Source organism: Homarus americanus, unplaced genomic scaffold (genome assembly GCF_018991925.1).
Source record: "Homarus americanus isolate GMGI-L3 unplaced genomic scaffold, GMGI_Hamer_2.0 scaffold4060, whole genome shotgun sequence".
Classification (NCBI taxonomy): Eukaryota; Metazoa; Arthropoda; class Malacostraca; order Decapoda; family Nephropidae; genus Homarus; species Homarus americanus.
In genome coordinates this window covers 3276213-3299344 of record NW_024746161.1, presented here as the reverse complement: position 1 = coordinate 3299344, position 23132 = coordinate 3276213, and the positions used below count along the sequence as shown (strand labels likewise).

General features: G+C 40.9%; 1 protein-coding gene across 1 annotated transcript in view; it reads right to left on the bottom strand.

Annotated features, from left to right (window-relative positions):
• The window catches only part of LOC121878960 (collagen alpha-1(XXI) chain-like), a 33231-nt gene extending 12486 nt beyond the window's left edge, over nt 1-20745 (bottom strand). Inside the window, exon 1 of the mRNA XM_042385410.1 lies at nt 20145-20745. Within this exon, the coding sequence (XP_042241344.1) occupies nt 20145-20745 (601 nt within the window). The remainder of the gene's footprint in view (nt 1-20144) is intronic.
• Nucleotides 20746-23132: the final 2387 nt, after the last annotated feature.

Here is a 23132-nt window from a genome sequence, read left to right as displayed (position 1 = left end):
CAACACACACACACACACACACACACACACATGCGCGGCCTAAAAAAAAAGACACCACTTTTAATACTAAGATTGACCTTGACGATAACGACAAACACAACCACAACAAAGAACACAACAACGGCAACGTAGATTATTATGAAAAAAATGACTGTATAACACATCACCATAACAAAGCAAGAACTACAAAATAACACCACTTAATCACAACAAAGGGAGAGGTGTGTGTTGGGGTCTGTTATGTTAGAAGGGAGAGAGATGTGTGGTGGAGTGTGTAGGTTTAGAAGGAAGAGGTGTGTTAGAGTGTGTTATGTTAGAAGGAAGTGGTATGTGGTGGAGTATGGAGGGTGCGGTATGTGAATGATAAAAACATAAGAACATAAAAAAAATAAGGGAGTCTGCAATAGGCCGGTTGGACTGTGCATGGCAGCTCCTGTCGAGAGTTACTACCACTCCATAAGAACATAAGAACATAAGAATGGAGGAAACTGCAGCGGGCCTATTGGCCCATACTGGGCAGTTCCGTTTACACCCAACCCCTATTGCTCATATGAGCATCCAACCTATGTTTGAAGCAATTCAGCGAATTCGAGTTAATGATGATATTTGGTAACTTGTTCCATTCATCAACTACTCTGTTTCCAAACCAGTGTTTACCTATTTCACGCCTAAATCTAAATTTGTCTAATTTAAAACCATTGTTACGAGTTCGCTCCTGGTTGGATAATTTGAGTACCTTTGTAATGTCCCCTTTGTTTAGCCCTGCTTCCACTTATACACCTCTATCAGGTCGCCCCTCGCTCTACGTCTCTCGAGGGAGTGCAAATTAAGATGCTTTAACCTGTCTCTATACTCAAGGTTCCTAATGCCCGGGATTAGTCTTGTCATTCTCCTCTGAATTCTTTCCAAGATTCTATATCCATTCTGTAATACGGTGACCAGAACTGAACTGCATAATCCAGGTGTGGTCTCACAAGAGCAAGATACAGTTTTAGGATGACCTCGCTAGTCTTGTAACTAACACTCCTTTGTATGAACCCAAGTACTTTATTAGCCTTGTTAGAGCAAAAACACATTGTTTACTTGGCTTAAGGTTCCTACTTATCATTACTCCTAAATCTCTCTCGCAGTGGATTTCTCTATGGCATCGTTGTTCATCTGGTATCTGGTTTCCCTGTTTACATCTCCTATACTGAGTACTTTACATTTGTCCACGTTGAATTTCATCTGCCATTTTTCAGACCATTCGAAAAATTTGTTTAGATCTTCCTGTAGTTTTGCAGAGTCCTCGTCAGATTTAATAACACGTCCTATTTTAGTGTCATCAGCAAATTTACTTATGTTGCTGTCTATGCCGATATCTATGTCGTTTATGTATATAATAAAATAATGGTCCAAGTACTGAGCCTTGGGGAACCCACTTGTGACGTTGCTCAATGGGACTTAGTGCCGTTAATGCTCACTCGCTGTTTCCTGTCCTGTAACCACGCCCTAATCCATTTAAGGATGTCACCTTGATGCCATGAGCTTCTACCTTCTAATTAGTCTTTCGTGGGGACTCTGTCGAAGGCTTTGCTAAAGTCGAGATATACCACATCATAATTGTGCCCCTCGTCCACCGATTCGAAAACTGATGAAAAGAATGTTAATAGATTAGTTAGACAAGAACGTCCGCTTGTGAAGCCATGCTGGGAATCATTGATCAATCGGTGCTTCTCCAGGTGATTTCGAATAGAGTTTGAAATGATTGCTTCCAGTAATTTGCCTACTATTGATGTTAGACTGATTGGGCGGTAGTTAGAGGATAGTGATCTATCCCCCTTCTTGAAAATCGGTATTACATTCGCTATCCTCCAGGATTCTGGTACTACACCTGTTTTTAATGACATGTTAAACAACTTTGCTAAGGGCATACTAAGCTCTTCCTTACATTCCTTTAATACTCTGGCAAATATCTCATCGGGACCAGGTGACTTATTAGGCTTTAGTTTGTCTATTTGCTTACTAACATCGTTACTAGTCACTACTAACTCACTTAATTTGTTTTCTTCACTATCTCTGAATAGAGTCGGTGCCTCGGGTATCATGTTTAAATTTTCGGTGGTGAAAACTGTTGAAAAATATTTATTCAAATTATTGCTCATTTCTCCGTCGTTATCAGTGAGCTCTGGAGTCTGACCGTATTGGTCCAATCTTTTCTCGTGTTTTAGTTTGATACATTTGGTAGAATCCTTTGGGGTTTGTCTTCGCCTCCCTTGCTACCCTTACCTCATTATTCCTCTTTGCTTTCCTTATCTCGGTTTTAACTCTACTCGCCAATACCCTATAATAGTCCCTGAGGTGAATTTCGCCACGATTTATTCTTCTACCTATAGCCTTCTTTGGCCAATGATGTTCTTTAAATAATTATTTATCCATGAATCCAACCAGCCTCCTTTTAAAACTCTCCAGCGTTCCAGCACTTACTAAAAGGTTGCTAAGTTTGTTCCGCTCGTCCACCACCCTATTTGTGGACTAGTTCCTTCCTATCTCCCTCCTAAACCTAAACTTATCCAACTTAAATCCGTTGCTACGAGTCCTATCATGCTCGGATATTATAAGAACTTTATCTATATCGCCTTTATTGATTCCTTTCACCCACTTAAATACTTCTATCATATCTCCCCTGCAAGTTTAGTTTCATTAACCTATCTTGATATGGAAGGTTTCTAAGTCCCAGAATAATTTTCGTCATTCTTCTCTGCACCGACCCCAGTGAATTGATATCCATTCTATAATAAGGACACCAGAACTGAACCGCATAATTGAGGTGCGGCCTGACTAACGCAAGATATAGTTGCAATAAGACCTCTGCACTCTTATTACTTACACTTCTAGATATAATACCTAATACTCTGTTTGCCATATTTCGAACATTAACGCACTGTTTTCTAGGCCGTAGGTCCGGGCTTACAAGTACCCCTAAGTCTCTTTCACAAGTCGACCTTTCTAGGTTGATGTTGTTAAGGCTGTATACTGAACATTGACAGTATTTGTTCTACCAATATTAAGTACGCTGCACTTGCTGGTATTGAATTTCATTTGCCATTTCTCTGACCACTACTGCAGTTTATTTAAATCCTCCTGTAATGCATTTGCATCCTGCCCTGAATTACTCTGCCGCCCTATTTTGGATTCATCCGCAAACTTGCTTATGTCACTGCTGATCCCAGTATCTAGATCGTTTATATAGATTATGAACAAGAGTGGGCCCAGTACTGACCCCTGGGGAACCCCACTGGTTACACAGCCCCACTCAGATTTAACACCATCTACGCTGACCTTCTGTGTTATATCAGTGAGCCACTATTTTATCCAATTTAAAACTTTCCCTTCGATACCATGAGCCTTAATTTTTCTCAGAAGCCTCTGATGTGGTACTCTGTCAAACGCTTTGCTAAAGTCTAAGTAAATATCATCGTAATTATCGTCATTATCTACTACCTCGAAGACTTTCCTAAAAAACGTCAGCAGGTTTGTTAGACAAGATTTTCCCTTTGTAAACCTATGTTGAGAGTCGTAGATTAATTTGATTTTCTCTAAATGCGATCGAATGCTATTTGCTATAATTGATTCAAGAAATTTCCCCACTACTGACGTCAAACTAATCGGTCGGTAATTTGACGCTGATGCACTGTCTCCCTTTTTGAATATGGGTACTACATTTTCCTGTTTCCACAAGTCTGGCACAACTCCCGCGTCTAATGATTTTGTAAATAAATTTACGAGGGGTCCGCTAATCTGTTCCTTACACTCTTTCAAAACTAGAGGGAAAATTTCATCCGGCCCTGGGGATTTTGTCTTCTTTAATTTATTTATCTTATTAAGAACATCCTCTTTTCTGATAGCGATATTCTTTAATTTCTCTTCTACATTTCCCCTAAATATCAGTTCCACCTCTGGAATTTCCTCGTGAATTTCCTCTGTGAAAACTGATAAAAAGTAGCTGTTCAATGCTTTGCTTATTTCCTCACTGTCATCAATCACTTCTCCCCTCCCTGACTTTAAAGGCCCAACTTTGTCCTTGACCTTTGTTCTATATACCTGAAAAAATCCCTTGGGATTCGCCTTGGATTCTCTTGCTATCCTGATTTCGTAGTCTCTCTTTGCCTTCTTTACATTTTTCTTAACATTCCTAGATAGTTCATTATACCTATTTATGAGCTGCTCCTCCCCTCCCTTTAATTTCTTATAAATTCCTTTCTTTATTCCTATGTAATGTTTAAGTTTTCCGGTCATCCACCTTGGCTCATTCTTATTTGACCTAATTTTTCTGTGTGGTATATTTTGTTCTTGCGCTTCACGTAGTATACGAGTGAATATATTATAGTCATGATCAATTGTTGTGTCATCTGTGACCTCACCCGTTCCTACTGGGGACTGACCTGACTGTTCCCAGGCGACCCCACCTAGGTACCTTCTTAACCCCTAATAATCCGCCCATCGAAAATTTGGGACTGACCATATTGTCATTGTTTTTCGTTTCCCAATTTAGGGTAAACCTGATTTCTCTGTGATCACTGTTCCCTAGTTCTTCCCCTACTGTGATATATTTGATAATATTTTCTTTATTTGTTAATACTAGGTCTAATATAATGTTACCTCTAGTAGGTTCTGTAATTAGTTGTTTAGAAAAATTGTCCTGTACTGCGTCTAGGAAGTCTTCAGATTCATAGTCACATGATATTGTATGTGAAGAGTGTAGTGTGTGTATGGAGGGAGTGTAGTGTGTTGGGGGGGTGGAGGGTGTGAGGGTGTAGTGTGTGTAGGGTGTAGTGTGTGGACGGTGTGTAGTGTGTGGAGGGTGTTTAGTGTGTGGAGGGTGTAGAGTGTGGAGGGTGTGTAGGGTGTGGAGGGTGTAGAGTGTGGAGGGTGTTTAGTGTGTGGAGGGTGTAGAGTGTGTAGGGTGTGTGTGGAGGGTGTGGAGTGTGTGGGAGGGTGTGTAGGTGTGGAGGGTGTGTAGTGTGTGTGTGGAGGGTGTGTGGTGTGTGGAGGGTGTAGGGTGTGGAGGGTGTGTGGGAGGTGTGTGTGTGTGTGGTGTGTGTGAGGGTGGGAGGGTGTGTGTGTGGAGGGTGTGTGTGGAGGTGTGTGTGTGTGGAGGGTGTAGGTGTGTGTGTGAAGGGGTGTGTGGTGTGTGGAGGGTGTGTGTGTGTGTGGTGTGTGTGTAGGGTGTGTGTGTGTGGAGGTGTGGTGTGTGTGTGTTGTGTGTAGTGTGTGTGTGTGTGTGAGGGTGTGGTGTGTGTGTTGTGGGGGTGTGTGGTGTGTGGAGGGTGTGGAGGGGTGTGGTGTGTGGAGGGTGTGTGGGTGTGGGAGGTGTGTGTGGAGGTGTGTGGTGTGTGGAGGGTGTGGAGGGTGTGTGGTGTGTGGGGGTGTAGGTGTGTGTGTGAGGGGTGTGTGTGTGGAGGGTGTAGGTGTGTGGAGGGTGTGGAGGGTGTGTGTGTGTGTGGAGGGTGTGTGTGTGGAGGGGTGTGTGTGAGGGTGTAGTGTGTGGAGGGGTGTGGTGTGTGGAGGGTGTGGTGTGTGAGGGTGTGGTGTGTGGAGGTGTGTGTGTGTGGAGGGTGTGTGTGTGAGGGAGGGTGTGTGTGTGGAGGGGTGTGTGGTGGTGGTGTGGAGGGTGTAGTGTGGAGGGTGTGGGTGTGTGGAGGGTGTAGTGTGTGTGTGAGGGTGTGTGTGTGGAGGTGTGGTGTGTGGAGGGTGTGTGTGGAGGGTGTGGGTGTGGAGGTGTGTGGTGTGTGTAGTGTGTGTGGAGGGTGTGTGTGTGTGGATGGTGTGTGAGTGTGTGGAGGGTGTGGTGTGTGGGGGGTGTGTGGTGTGTGGGTGTGTGTGTGTGAGTGTGTGAGGGTGTGTGTGTGTGTGGAGGGTGTGTGGTGTGTGGAGGGTGTAGTGTGTGTGGAGGGTGTGTAGTGTGTGTGTGGAGGGTGTAGTGTGTGGAGGGTGTGTGTGAGGGTGTGTGGTGTGTGTGTAGTGTGTGGAGGGTGTGTGGTGTGTGGAGGTGTGTGTGTGTGTGTGTGTGGTGTGTGTGTGTGTGTGTGGTGTGTGGAGGCGTGGTGTGATGAAGTGGTGTGTGGATGTAGGTGTGGAGGGTGTAGAGGTGTGTGGAGGGTTTAGAGTGTGTGGAGGTGTGTGAGGTGTGGAGGGTGTGTATGGTGTGGTGGGAGGTGTGTATGTGGAAGGTGTGAGTGTGTGGAGGTGTAGAGTGTTTGGAGGGTGTAGTATGTGGAAGGTGTAGTATGTGGAGGGTGTAGTGTGTGGAGGGTGTAGTGTGTGGAGGGTGTAGTGTGTGGAGGGTGTAGTATGTGGAGGATGTAGTGTGTGGAGGGTGTAGTATGTGAAGGGTGTAGAGTTTGGAGGGTGTAGTGTGTGGAGGGTGTAGTGTCTGGAAGGTGTAGTATGTGTAGGGTGTAGAGTGTGGAGGATGTGTGGTGTCAGGTGCCGGTAATATTGTGTGTTGTGTATGGCGAATCAAGAAGTCATTCAGAACTTAGCGATATGAATCAACATTATTTGAACAACATGAACATATTAGCCTTTCTTACCAGCAAGGGAAATTATTATTCATTTTATACCATGATAATGTTTTTTTTCTATGAGTTAGCAAGTATAGATGTGAGGCTTATATTCACAAGATACTTATGATACTGGTATAAACATTTCGACAGTTCTGCGTTTGGCTTGGAAAGATGTTGAAAAATGGAAATGGACACATGTTTTATTTACGAAGAACTGAGAACTGACTTGCTGGGCATGACTTAAACTAGTTATTAAAGAAAAACAACTCGAGTAATATGAGGGTAGAAGGGAGAGCTTCGTGACATGACATTTGGAGAGAACATGTCGTGAGGGAACTCGGGTTGTAAATAAGTGTATTGACTGTATCAGATTAAGAAATATTTAAATGAGTTTTTCTTGTGAGGTCACGTATACGAGAGTAAGCTAACACTACACACTTACATACATCTAAACAGATTACGTCTGAGAAAAATATTTGAGAGTATTTTCTGACTTATCCGAGAGACAGTTGGATCAGGTAATAACATACATTACATCCAGTTATTGTGATTAAATATCCTGATATGAAAAGATAGGCTAAAATGTACCACGATAAGGTTTACGACGCCGAGGAGACAGGCAACAAGAGAAATATGATCTGGCCTGGAGAATGTTTTAAATAAATCATTTACAAATACAAGGTTATGCATTATGCTGGTGTGTGGGGCAGGGGAGGGCGAGGAGGCAGATAGTCACGCGCCAGCTAATGTGTGGCGCTCGCTGCGTAAACAAACAATAAATTGCTTGCGGTGGTCATTAATAATGCAACCTTTAGGTCATGCATTACACATCCACCCCAAACAATGGTCAATGATAGTTTAGTATTCGATCTAAGCTTTAGAGATAATGAACTTAAAGAGTGTAATACAGCCGATATCAATTAATATTCCATGTTAAAGTATAAGTAGATAATGCAAATATGAAAATAAGTTCATTATTTTTGCCGGGCACACACGGCTCATGCCTCGTAGAGGCTACCGGCATTTGTGTTCAGGGGCACAACAGTGCAGGTGCGGTGGTGGCTCAGTGCCACCTGCTGGGCGTCTGCACTGCCCGCTGTTTCACTCCCTTGATAAACAGGCACACGTGTCGTATCCATATGACCAATTACCAGTTAATCGGCAGTTTTGTTTTTGTGTCAATGTTGTTTGTTCCTCCGCCTGTGCAATAACATTTGTGTCTTTTTATCAGAAACGATTGAAAAAAAAATCAAAATACCGTTTTACTGTAATATTATTAAGTGAATTTTTTTCCGTCGCTGTTGTTTCTTCGTTGTTCTGATAATCTGTAGTGAATTATAATATGATCACTAGTGTTTGTTTCGTTACGATATTTTAGAAGTGATTATTTCTTACAATTACTAAACTGAAGTATACTGGATGGTATTATTCTCTGCTTCTTTTTCAACAAGTAACCCGATATACTGTACAGGCTGTTGTTATAAGTTAAGTGACAAGAAATCCACTAAGTGATGTTAAAGTTTAGAAATTATTCCCCATGCTGAGGTACTGCCCTTTTTACTGACATTTTTAGGGGATGTCTTACTAACTTTATTCAAGTCGAACCGAGCAGAGGTGACCTGGTGTTGACAGTGATCCATTGGGGCTGATCCATCGTGGCTTTACAACACAAGCCCTTCATCATGGACGTAGAGTATCGGTTACTGATTTTTTTATTTCCAGTTACTGATTTTTAAACTTAATTGCGTTGAAATTCTGTAATCTAGTTCACGGTTGCGACATTTTTATTGATACTGTTATATTTCATTATAATTCGTATTATCATCATCCGTAATGCTAAGTGTTTTCTGACTAGGCGTTATGTTCAGGGTTCACTTAAGTAATAACAATAATAACAATAATAATAATAATAATAATAATAATAATAATAATAATAATAATAATAATAATAATAATAATAATAATAATAATAAACTGTATACAATATAAGCTTCATCCAAGTTTACAATTGGTTTGGCATATACCTGTATAAATTAATGCAGGCATACAATTTAACATGTGTATAGACAATGCTGGTATATGATGGACTGTTCATGACCGTGCAGGTATACAATAATAATAAACAGTAAGGCAAGTCGACCAAGGATAGTCGACGAAGCTACCAGCTGCTTAATTCCAGTTAGACAGTACAAGGTTGTTTTACAGACCTGTGTGCATCCTAGTAGAGCAGTTCACTCTACTGTCCGCATCTCCCTGTCTCTGTGTCAGCTATAAATTATGAACCGGTTGACCAATTACCTTAATATTGACAAGGTAAATTTCGCACATCCTCACCGAGAAGAGTTGAAGATCACACGACGCAAAATGGTATTTAATTTTATAATTTTTAAAGTTAGTTCAATATTTGATTGTAAATCTAGAACTTTTAATTCATTGGTTCAGTTCATCATTGAAGTTTTCAATAAATTGATGACATACAATTCAAAAGATGACAGCACTACCTGTCAACTAATGCGTGTAAGTGACAGTCTACAATAGCCAGGCGTTACAATACCAGCTGGGAAAAATTCAATAAAAAACAAAAACAATGATCATGGAATTTTTTTTTATTATTATGATCATGGAATTAAGTCTATGTGAAGGCCTAAGGTGAAAGAGACCGTTGGGATCAGTCAGCCCTGGATATAATTACCCCAGACATTATCTATGGCTAAATGGCTGTGAGCTACGAGGTCTTGTTTGTACAGTGCAAGAAGAGGAAAGAGTTAACAGCCTTTCTTAGAGTTAACCCTTCTACATGAGAGAGTTAACTATTCTTCTACATGAGAGAGTTAACTATTCTTCTACATGAGAGTTAACTATTCTTCTACATGAGAGAGTTAACTATTCTTCTACATGAGAGAGTTAACTATTCTTCTACATGAGAGAGTTAACTACATGAGAGAGTTAACTGTTCTACTACATGATGAGAGTTTAACATATTAATCTACATGAGAGAGTTCTACATGAGAGTTAGCTACTTCTACATGAGAGAGTTAACTGTTCTACTACATGAGAGAGTTAACTATTCTTCTACATGAGAGAGTTAACTATTCTTCTACATGAGAGAGTTAACTGTTCTACTACATGAGTTAACTATTCTTACGAGAGAGTTAACTATTCTTCTACATGAGAGAGTTAACTATTCTTCTACATGAGAGAGTTAACTATTCTTCTACATGAGAGAGTTAACTGTTCTTCTACATGAGAGAGTTAACTATTCTTCTACATGAGAGAGTTAACTATTCTTCTACATGAGAGTTAACTATTCTTCTACATGAGAGAGTTAACTATTCTTCTACATGAGAGAGTTAACTGTTCTTCTACATGAGAGAGTTAACTATTCTTCTACATGAGAGAGTTAACTGTTCTTCTACATGAGAGAGTTAACTGTTCTTCTACATGAGAGAGTTAACTATTCTTCTACATGAGAGAGTTAACTATTCTTCTACATGAGAGAGTTAACTATTCTTCTACATGAGAGAGTTAACTATTCTTCTACATGAGAGAGTTAACTATTCTTCTACATGAGCGAGTTAATTGTTCTTCTACACGAGAGAGTTAACTATTCTTCTACATGAGCGAGTTAATTGTTCTTCTACACGAGAGAGTTAACTGTTCTTCTACATGAGAGAGTTAACTATTCTTCTACATGAGAGAGTTAACTGTACTTCTACATGAGAGCGTTAACTGTTCTTCTACATGAGAGAGTTAATTCTTTCACATGAGAGTAGTTAATTACCCTACTACGAGAGAGTTAATTGCTCTTCTACATGAGAGAGTTAACTGTTCTTATACATGAGAGAATTAACTGTTCTTCTACATGAGAGAGTTAATTGTTCTTTCTACATGAGATTAACTGTTCTTCTACATGAGAGAGTTAACCATTCTTCTACATGAGAGAGTTAACGATTTCTTCTACATGAGAGAGTTAACTATTCTTCTACATGAGAGAGTTAACTATTCTTCTACATGAGAGAGTTAACTATTCTTCTACATGAGAGAGTTAACTGTTCTTCTACATGAGAGAGTTAACTATTCTTCTACATGAGAGAGTTAACTATTCTTCTACATGAGAGAGTTAACTATTCTTCTACATGAGAGAGTTAACTATTCTTCTACATGAGAGAGTTAACTGTTCTTCTACACGAGAGAGTTAACTATTCTTCTACATGAGAGCGTTAACTATTCTTCTACATGAGAGAGTTAACTATTCTTCTACATGAGAGAGTTAACTATTCTTCTACATGAGAGAGTTAACTATTCTTCTACATGAGAGAGTTAACTATTCTTCTACATGAGAGAGTTAACTATTCTTCTACATGAGAGAGTTAACTATTCTTCTACATGAGAGAGTTAACTATTCTTCTACATGAGAGAGTTAACTATTCTTCTACATGAGAGAGTTAACTGTTCTTCTACATGAGAGAGTTAACTATTCTTCTACATGAGAGAGTTAACTGTACTTCTACATGAGAGCGTTAACTATTCTTCTACATGAGAGAGTTAACTGTTCTTCTACATGAGAGAGTTAACTATTCTTCTACATGAGAGAGTTAACTGTACTTCTACATGAGAGCGTTAACTGTTCTTCTACATGAGAGAGTTAACTATTCTTCTACATGAGAGAGTTAACTATTCTTCTACATGAGAGAGTTAACTGTTCTTCTACATGAGAGAGTTAACTATTCTTCTACATGAGAGAGTTAACTGTACTTCTACATGAGAGCGTTAACTGTTCTTCTACATGAGAGAGTTAACTATTCTTCTACATGAGAGAGTTAACTATTCTTCTACATGAGAGAGTTAACTATTCTTCTACAAGAGAGAGTTAACTATTCTTCTACATGAGAGAGTTAACTATTCTTCTACATGAGAGAGTTAACTATTCTTCTACATGAGAGAGTTAACTATTTTTCTACATGAGAGGTGTTAACTATTCTCCTACAATTATTCATACTCGTATATAATTCAGTCAAACGACCTCAATTCGATCATCTTTAGATATTGTATTCAAATATATAATTACAATATACTATTAACAACCTGTAGGTATTAATCACAAGGTTTGTAATAACAATTTATATCTGCAATGACAGGGTGTTGTTGCTGGTGTCTTCAGGGTTGATAATTATGAGATGGCCAGCAGACGTGAGGCTGATACACTTCGACGTAAATGAATTTCATATTTCCCGGTCCGTTCTATGTATATACGAGACGAGATGATATGACAGTCTAACCTCATCATGTGTAGTGGTGCGCCGTAATGTGAATCTCGATAACTCTATTTGTTTTTCTTTTTATGTCTGTAGCTGTACTCTTGTTTCTGAATTATTGTATGAAATGAAAGGTATCTCTGATTCGAGCTCAAACACTCATTATTGTCGCCTGTTAAGTGAGTGGTGGTGTACTTTACTTGGGCAACTTCCTGCCCCAGCTGTCAAGGTTGTTGCTCTCTACATATCTCCGCAGTTCTGTATTCATGTGTTTATTTATTATTATATTAGTTGAGAGATCTTCCAATAAATCATATAATATTACATCTCTGAATCTACTTAGTTTTCAATTTACTTAGTGTACGCTCTAAATATTTCATCCCCTGATCAGATAGAAAGGTCTGCCAAGCTTAATTATCAGTAAATGTTTGGTTGTTTGTCTATGTATATCGAGTATTAAGAAGGATATCCGCCGCTATGAATCACCCATAGTTATTATACAGTTCCTATTACATGTATGGCGCCGTCGACTAGATTGAAAAGTGTGTCTTAGCAAAGAATCACAATAGGAGATGGTTCATTATATATCTTTCTCTAAACATTATACTGTGTTTTTCAGATTTTTGGAATAAAAATAAGTAAAAGGTAATTTTTTTTGTATTCGAGAATCTTAAATGATCACAATATTTCAGGACGTTCAATAACACAAACTTAAAAATCAGTAGGAATAAAGTCTGGGCGTTAGATTCTGGTTAACATAAGTGTTCTTTACAATGCTCAGACTTTATTTCTACTGGGCTTTATGTTTCTGTTTACCGCACATCCTAAAATATACTAATGATTTGGTGGTTTCCAAAAAAAAAAAGACCCCGTAACCCATTCTTGTATTTCAAAGACGGGCCATTGTCGAGTATTATACAGTACAGTTCCTCCCTCACTTTGTCCTGCTGCCTATGAGTTTTTTTTTTTTTTTAATAATATTTTCAGTCTTTCTGAGCCACATTTTTTGTTTCCAAGTATAAGTCTCTGGTATAGTTTGGTGCAACCCTTTTGTCTATTTACTTTCGTACGTTCATGTGAGTTATTGTTTAACACTCTTCATCCTCCTCGCTTAATTAGTTTTATTGTATGCGTGTATCTCTTCTCTCGTCTTGCTTTGTTTAATCACTCTCCATTGTGAATTTATCTTAATTAATCAATACGAGTTTGTTATCACAAGATTACACACCCTCGCATAAAAACCTGTACTTAACGCTAGCCAGAGGCAGAAGCCCACCTGCATAAAGAATAGTTCATTAGGTAAGACACAAGACACGCCGGGCTGGGCTGCGGCTGCCCACATTCCACACTGACGCCACCGCTCTTCAACATGTTTAATTCAGCTGATTCAATGCCTAATGTTTTAATCAGGGTGTCAGGCCTGGACAGCTTCATAGTGAGGGGAAAAAACACTGAAAAGTTGGGTAATATTTGGGACCAGCTTTTGTCTTGGTAATATTTGTCATTATATTTTTCAAATCCTTTATAGTTTAGCATAAAATGAAAAATAATGTTCTTATCATCATCTATGAGGAAAGATGATAAAATAAGTAAATGAAGGAAAATTATGGAAATAGGGATATAATAAACATTTTGACAATATTCTCTCTTTTACGGATACATTGTTTGTGAGGAATGAGGCAACACGTATCTATAGTCATGAACAAAAAAACAAAAACAAGAACAATTAACTTATATCAGGATTTAAGACTGTCATCCAACCTGCTTCTTCCTACCCACACACCCTCCAGGACCCACCTAATATATCCTCATACCTGGATTATTGTAGGCAACTCATTACTCATTATCTTAACTGCGGCAGGAACCTCGGCAAGAATCATGAGGTACTGTACTTTATCTCTATCTATTTTCCTCCTTCGGTAGATATATTAGAATTTATCTTTCATTCTGACTTTTTTTTACTTTCATTCATTTTAACCTCTTTTTCTTCTTGTTCATTCTCTCTCTGTCTCTCTTTTTCTCCTCTCTCTCTCTCTCTCTCTCTCTCTCTCTCTCTCTCTCTCTCTCTCTCTCTCTCTCTCTCTATTGTGCAACCAGATAGGAAAAAAAGCACCTAAGTGGAACATACGTGAATAAATCTCGACTCCTAAATTAGTACCTGAAAAGGAATTAACATTGCAAGAGAGATAAAAAAAACCATACCACTCGTTGTCTATTGTACCTGAAGAAATAACACTAATGAGTCCGCTATCACCCCGAAAAAAGATTTATCAAAGCCCAAGATGAAATTAAGAAAGATCACAACGAAGCTAATGAAAACATTCTGCACCTGGGACAAAGTGAACCTTGGAGTCTATGACAGTAAGGGCGAAAATGACTACTTGTTAGGTAAGGATTCCCGACTGTGTTATCTCGTATCGCAGACACCTTTGTTGCCACTGGGTCTTCAGCGAGATGGGCTGCACTGATAGCTAACGTGATGGATTTTTGGCTTCAGAAGGTCCCAGATGACAGCCCTCTAGCTGATAGTGATGGAGGATTGGGTGAGGAAGGGATAATGAGGGATGAGGAGGGGGAAACGAATGGGGAAGGAAGAGCCGTGAAAAATGAGGAAGGGAGAAACCGATGGAGGAGAGAAGTTGGTGAGGAGGCAAGGATTTGAGATACGCTGAGGGAGAGATGGAGGGAAAAAGAGTTGAGAGGAGTGGAGGGATGAAGGGTTGAGAGAAGGGGAGGGGGGGTGGAGAGTGGAGGAGTGGAGGGAAGGAGTGGAGGGGTGGAGGAGGGAGGTTATGAGAGGCGAAGGAGGGAAGATCATCCAGTCTAATTTCCTCCATCATCCACACACTAACTCCTCCCCATCATTCACACACTAACTCCTCCCCATCATCCACACACTAACTCCTCCTCATCATCCACACACTAACTCCTCCCCATCATCAACACACTAACTCCTCCTCATCATCCACACACTAACTCCTCCCCATCATCCACACACTAACTCTCCTCATCATCCACACACTAACCTCCCTCCCCATCATCCACACATCCAACTCCTCCCTCATCATCCACACACTAACCCTCCCTGTCATCCACATACTAACTCCTCCCCATCATCCACACACTAACTCCTCCCCATCATCCACACACTAACTCCTCCCCATCATCCACACACTAACTCCTCCCTGTCATCCACACCAACTCCTCCTCATCATCCACTAACCCTCCATGTCCACACACCACCCCCCTGTCATCCACACACCTAACTCCTCCTTGTCATCCACACACTAACCTCCCATCATTCACACACTAACTCCTCCCTGTCATCCACACACCAACTCCTCCCCCATCATCCACACCAACTCCTCCCCATCATCCACACACTAACTCCTCCCTGTCATCCACACACCAACCTCCCTGTCATCCACACACACTCCCTGTCATCCACACACCAACTAACTCCTCCTCATTATCCACACACTAACTCCTCCCCTGTCATCCCCACACTAACTCCTCCCCATCATCCACACACTAACTCCTCCTCATCATCCACACCCCACTCCTCCCCATCATCAACACACTAACTCCTCCCATCATCACACACTAACATCTCCAACTCTAACATCCTCCCTGTCATCCTCATCATTCACACATAACCCTCCCATCATCCACCACCCTCCCATCATCCACTAACTCCTCCCATCATCAACACACTTCCTCCCCATCATCCACACACTAACTCCTCCCTGTCATCCACACACTAACTCCTCCCCCATCATTCACCAACTCCTCCTCATCATCCACACACTACTCCTCCCCATCATCCACACACTAACCCTCCCCATCATCAACACACTAACTCCTCCATCATCCACCACATAACTCCTCCCTGTCATCCACTGCCATCCACACACTAACTCTCCCTATCATGACACACTAACCTCCCCATCATCCACACTAACTCTCCCCATCATTCACACACTAACTCCTCCCCATCATCAACACACTAACTCCTCCCCCCATCATTCACACACTCCTCCCCAGCATCCACACACTAACTCCTCCCCATCAACACACTAACTCCTCCTGTCATCCACACACTAACCTCCTCTCATCATCCACACACCAACTCCTCCCCATCATCCACACACTAACCCTCCCTGTCTCATCCATACATCTAACTCTCCCCAGCATCCACACCTAACTCCTCCCCATCATCAACACACTAACTCCTCCCTGTCATCCACACCCAACCCCACACAAATAACTCTCCCCATCATCCACACACTAACCCCCTGTCATCCACACTAACTCCTCCCCATCATTCACACACTACTCCTCCTCATCATCCACACACTAACTCCCCCCATCATCCACACCACACCCCTCCCCATCATCAACACACTAACTCCTCCCCATCATCCACACAACTCCTCCTGTCATCCACACACCAACTCCTCCCTGTCATCCACACACTAACTCCCCCTCATCGACACACTAACTCCTCCCCATCATCCATAACTCCTCCCCATCATTCACACTAACACTAACTCTCCTCCCCCATCATTCACACTAACTCCTCCCCACATCACACACACCTCCCCATCATCCACACTAACCTCCCATCATCAAACACTAACTCCTCCCTGTCATCCACACACTAACTCCTCCTCATCATCCACACACTAACTCCTCCCCATCATCCACACACTAACTCCTCCCTGTCATCCACACACTAACTCCTCCCATCATCCACACACTAACTGGTCAGAAGCAAAGACATTGTTGGCGGACATTAGGAAAAAGGACTAAAGGCTTTCAGAATATATTGCTATAGTGAAATGTTAAGCATAAGTTATATTGATGGACAAACAAATAAAAAATACTAAGATTGGTAAAAAAAAACACTGGAAATGTATAGAAAGAAAAATATGAAAGTGTGAATATATAATTAGGGATAAGGGGATGATGGTAGAGCTATTAATTGGTAGGAGAGCCAGGGGAAGGCAGGCACTGGATCGATAGATGAAATTAAAAGCTGTGTTCCCTAGAGAGATGCAAAAAATAATCTGGGAGGATTGGTAAAGACACTTTGATTGATTGATTGAAATTTACTGAAGATTAAAATTAATTGTACGTGAGTTAAAAGTACTCAAAGGGATAGTAGTATATAAGTTAAAGGAGAAATGAAGACAGGTTAAGTGTAGTTTGAGTTACAGGCAGGTAAGGGACAGTCTATGTACAGTTGGCATAGACTAATGTAGGACAAATTCTCAAAAGAAAATGTAAAAATGTACTGTGTTATATAGATCAAGGAGACGTTTATCACAATGTCTGGGGGAGAAATAGTTTATGGGATTTACAGAGGAAGGGAATGCTGGAGAAACACATGGAATATAAAAGGAGACGTAGAAGACACGAGGACAATACGAGGACACGAGGACAGCACAAGGACGACACGAGGACAACAGGAGGCCAACACGAGGACAACACGAAAGCAACACGAGAGCAACAGTAAAGCCAACAGAAGTCACAAAGAATCTCAGAGTTGAACTACATCAAGGACCAGCCAGCTTTATACCCTGTTGTAGACATGTAATGGCTTATGAACACAGAAACACTTAAAAAGAATGAGAGTGAAAGTTAATACAAGGAAAACAGAAGTTAACGTTGAGTGGTATAAAGGGGGAAGGGGAAGAAGAGTCGTGAAAATCCTAGGGAAGAGAAGTAATTAATTTCCTCAAGTAAGTAAGTTAAGACACCTGGACTGAACGTTGAGTGAGGGGGAACAGTGTGTCAAGGAGAGGGTGAGATGAGAACAGAACAAGTTAAAAGAAGTGTTTAGGTATACTGTGTGTTAATAAATTTACCCTGAAATTATATAAATAAAAAGTATTAACCGCAATTGTCAAAACAGGACGATTTTATCAATTGTTTTATGGTGTTTGGAGTATATTGGAGACAGGTATATATAATACTTTAGAGGCAAAATTAAGGGATTATGACAGAATATGTCGGGAATATCACTCAAGAAAAGGATAAGAAATACGATATCAAGAATATACTCTGACTCATATATCATTAATACCTGAATTCCTTTATGTATTCTTACCCCCACTATGCTAAGATTTACTATATGCTCCCAATACCACAAATCTTATAAATACATCTATAATTGCCACTAAGTTTCCCAACACCATGCCTCCACTCGTGATTATAGAGATGGCCCAGCAGGAAACACGGCATCAATGCATCGAATGGTAAATTTTCTCTGGCTCTTTTATTTATAATGCTGAAACTAGTACTGAAATGAATACACTCTCCCTTAAACTCACTGTCGAATAACCCAAAGCGAAAAGGCACCAACGTCAATTAAAAATATAGTTCAGACCGGTATGATGACATCGAGGTCTTATATAGTATGGCGGCGGGCGGTGACCACTGTACCAAACGCTTGATCCACATACCGACACAGAACCTGTTTTACCTCTATAAAAACAAGTTGAGATAAATCATATAAGTTGACGTTTATATGAATCATCCGCAAATATAATGTTATAGAAGAATAATGAGTAATAATAGAGTTACAAGTACGCATAATATATCCGATCTTATCCTGGTCAATCCTTACAAGTTTAGTCTAATGTTGGGCAAATACCTGAAGGCTTCGTTTATCGGGTGCAATTCATTAACATGATTTTATCGCTTCAACACTGTGGCGAATAATGTATGTAATTAGTCTCTACGATAAAAACAATCTAAAAATGTTAAACAGTAAAATTATATCAACTGAACACCACTTATCTTATAGGTTTGTTGGTGCAGGGAGTCTCTAGTCTAGTAACTTAGGTGTCGTTAACCTCTTCACCTTATTAATGGTTAGTAGAATTCAATAAATACACCGAACACTATAACTTCTGTTATCGTTACAGCTTGTCGGCTTTTCACAAAACTGATATCTTAACCTGAGAGTAAACCAATAATATTTTGAATGTGTTCATAGCATAATTTCCCTCCTCTTGAAATACATATTAACATATTCCTGTATGCCTGTCAGGCGTGTGTCTGTGGCGGAGGGCACTCTGTGGTGTGGCAGGTAAAACATATTTCTGCCTTAGTGAAGTGTACGCCTGGAATGTGTGAATTGTTGTTCCTGGAGTTTGTACCATAAACGTAAAAAATATTGTATACTGTAGCTATAAAGCTATATATATATATATATATATATATATATATATATATATATATATATATATATATATATATATATATATATATATATATATATATATATATATATATATATATATTAAATCGGTTGTGCTTTGAACACAAATCAAGTTTTTACACATATTTGTCACAATCGCCTCCCGAGTTGAAGGACGTGTCTAGGTTTTGATTCCTTCATTTTTTGCTGACGTACTTAAAAGCATTAGCCTGGTGCAACTCACATTCAACCATGATTTCAAAATCTACGTTTTAGCAGACTCAACTTTTTCTACATGGGGTCTGGGGCAGAGATATACAGAGATATGCAGTATTTTCTATAGAGGTAACAGGATGTGTCTGTCTTCTACCACCTCATTAAGTGTTGACATCTTAAGCTGTGTTGTGAATATGAATGATACAATAATAGAGGGAAGGTGTGAAGTTCGATACATGTACAACTGCTCCGGGGGGGGGGGATCAGGGTAGGAGGACCAGCCCACCACACCTGGTTCAATGGATCTTTTCTGTTATCATGTGTATCATGGACGGTAAGATAAGCTGCAACAGTCTCAATACAACCTGGATCAACTGCGCAAGCTGGATCTATGCAAATATAACAACGGAAGTCTTTAATCAAACGCTGATAAATATTTTTGCCAGTCAGCACACTTTGAACAGCTGTGTGTTGCTTGTCCAATAAATCACACCCTCTGTGGCAGTGTCGAGGTGGTGGCTACACACTCATCACTCAGTGTTGCTGGTCCACCCTTCTCGGAGGTGTAAACGACTGGTTAATTTGAGAGACAGGAGAGTGGCTGGAGTTACACCATTAAGACAGAGTTACTGAAAGCTGATAATATTATCTAGAAGTTGATGGCAGCTCTGTGTATCGTTTAGCTCAAGAATATGTTTACGTCTAACTGGATAAGAGATTTATTCACCTTTAAATGAGAAAGGCAAAATATGTTAAGAGGAGTGTATGATCGAGGGCTACACTGTTCACCACGTCAGGTTAAACCCCGTCTACAGTAGTACTCGCATATTGTACGTAATGAATCAGGATAACTTGTTTTGTAGTTCCCGATTCTAGAACTTTTTATCGAAACACCGGAAGACAGGCCGTGATTCCTACTTGTTACACCGTGTTCACCTGTTACACCGTGTTCACCTTTTACACCGTGTTTACCTGTTACACCGTGTTCACCTGTTAGTCCGTGTTCACCTGTTATTCCGTGCTCACCTGTTACACCGTGTTCACCTTTTACACCGTGTTCACCTGTTATTCCGTGCTCACCTGGTACACCGTGTTCACCTTTTACACCGTGTTCACCTGTTATTTCGTGCTCACCTGTTACACCGTGTTCACCTTTTACACCGTGTTCACCCGTTACACCGTGCTCACCTGTTACACTGTGTTCACCTGTTACACCGTGTTCACCTGTTATTCCGTGTTGACCTGTTACACCGTGTTCACCTGTTATTCCGTGTTCACCTGTTACTCCTTGTTCACCTGTTATTCCGTGTTCACCTGCTACACCGTGTTCATCTGTTACACCGTGTTCACCTGTTACTCCGTGTTGACCTGTTACACCGTGTTCACCTGTTATTCCGTGTTCACCTGTTACTCCTTGTTCACCTGTTATTCCGTGTTCACCTGCTACACCGTGTTCACCTGTTACACCGTACTCACCTGGTAATGATGACAGGAGTTCCTTACAGTGTACACCAATCATCCCAGGTATATAAAATAAGACGACCCGGGAAAAGTATTGATTCTTACCCAGTTATTAAGGAGTTACCGTTATACTAATCTCGTGTTGCGTTGATGCGCCTGACTTGTTCCTTCCTGTTGCCACTGAGGTATGAAAGTGTATTGTGTTTACACCTTCAAAGTATTTTAGTATTTGTTTGTACTGGGTGATGGATAATGCACTGGGTGAAGAATAATGCACTGGGTGAAGAATAATGCACTGGGTGATGGATAATGCACTGGATGAAGAATAATGCACTGGGTGATGGATAATGCACTGGATGAAGAATAATGCACTGGGTGATGGATAATGCACTGGATGAAGAATAATGCACTGGGTGATGGATAATGCACTGGATGAAGAATAATGCACTGGGTGATGGATAATGCACTGGGTGAAGAATAATGCACTGGGTGAAGAATAATGCACTGGGTAAAGAATAATGCACTGGATGAAGAATGATGCACTGGGTAAAGAATAATGCACTGGATGAAGAATGATGCACTGGGTAAAGAATAATGCACTGGATGAAGAATGATGCACTGGGTAAAGAATAATGCACTGGATGAGGAATGATGCACTGGGTAAGGAATAATGCACTGGATGAGGAATGATGCACTGGGTAAGGAGTCATTTGGCGGTAACTGAAGTAGACCTAAAGACGCTATTGGGGAAAAATGAGTTGCGGTGGCCGAATAGAAACAAAACTCACCCCCCATACTAAGGGTCGATTATTTTCACCCAATTATAACCTGGTTCTATAGTTGGGGACGTGAAGGCAATCGAGTGAAGTGTTGTAAGATTTAAGTCCTTCTGTACCTATACCACAGACTTAGTATTCAATAAGCTGTAGCTGTATTGCCTTGAGGGGATAATCAGACTTATAGAATTGATGTCTATATTTTTTATGTGTGTGTGTGTGTGTGTGTGTGTGTGTGTGTGTGTGTGTGTGTGTGTGTGTGTGTGTATTAGTGTGTGTGTGTGTGTGTGTGTGTGTGTGTGTGTGTGTGTGTGTGTGTGTGTGTGTGTGTGCGTGTGCGTGTTTAATTATTATATTTGCAATTGAATGTAATATCAGATCATAGTGTTTTATATTTCATTAGAAGCGATTCCATTCTAAACTCGGTTCATGAAAACATAGTAATGTTATATTCCTACTTCGCAACCCATCCCCTGAGGCAGAAATGGTTACTCATGACGTTATTACCTTTGTATATGGCATAACAATTCATCCTATTTCATTACATCATGTAGAGAATAGGTTGTATACTGCAGATATCATGGCGAATATCATGTGCAAGAAGAAATAACAAAAGGTGCAACTCACAATCAGAAATACCAACTGAACCAAGATTGCTGTGCACGTGTTTTTGTGTTCATGTCCAAATACGTCAGGCCCAGGGGGACCGATACATTTTTGGAATAGTGTACACACAAGGAATTAGAATTAAGATTTGGAAACTACTGTAAAGGTTAAGGATTCACTTCATATACTGCCAGTGGTATTGGAGGATATAAGGAAGTAATTGTGTGCAGTGTGTGTTTGTGTGTGTGCTTGCAGAAGGGGGGGGGGAGGGGCAGTGGGTCCCAGAGGGACGGCGCGTAGGCCCACTCGCACGTGGACACGTCTAGGCACCTACCAACCACTGCCCCATTGTCTTGTGAATTAACCTTGATAGGGACAAGGTTACGGGAGTAAACCCTGAGCGAGAAACCTGTGGTGGAGCCCCGCAACAAGCAGACATTCTTACAGAGCTCCAGTAAGACCCCAATGGCGGTATAGGCGGCAGAGGTGACCAACATAGGAACCCAACGACTACATCAGTGGATGAAGGCAATGCAAGATGGACAGGTTGCTTAGGCGATACCGAAAAAATGGACTATCGGCAGTCCATTGCAACTCTCCCTCTCCCCAGCTGTTGCATCTACCCATACCACTGATTCAAGAAAAGGGAAAGCCAAGATGTGTGGTTGCAGCCTGTGCTACTGCCTCACCACATAATCAAATCACGCGTAGCCATCATCTACCTCATCATACTTTTCATCATCATCGAAAACCCGAACTACCCAAAAGTCCGATGGCGACAGGCGAGTAGCGACGGGGACAGGCAGAAATAACTGTCACAACTCTTCACATAGAACGGCGTAGTTAAGATGTCGTTTATGCACTGGGATCTAGGCAGCAGTGCAATCCAGTCCTGTCTGTGCGACTGAGGAGCCCTTTCGAGGAGCCACTCTGCTTACCTCACATGGGGAGGGGGTTAGAAAAGGTGTCCTAAAGAAAGCCTGCCTAGAGCCAACCTAACTGGGAAACCGCACCCAGTCTAGGACATAATCATTATCCCAGAGCAAAGCAAACACAAACTATA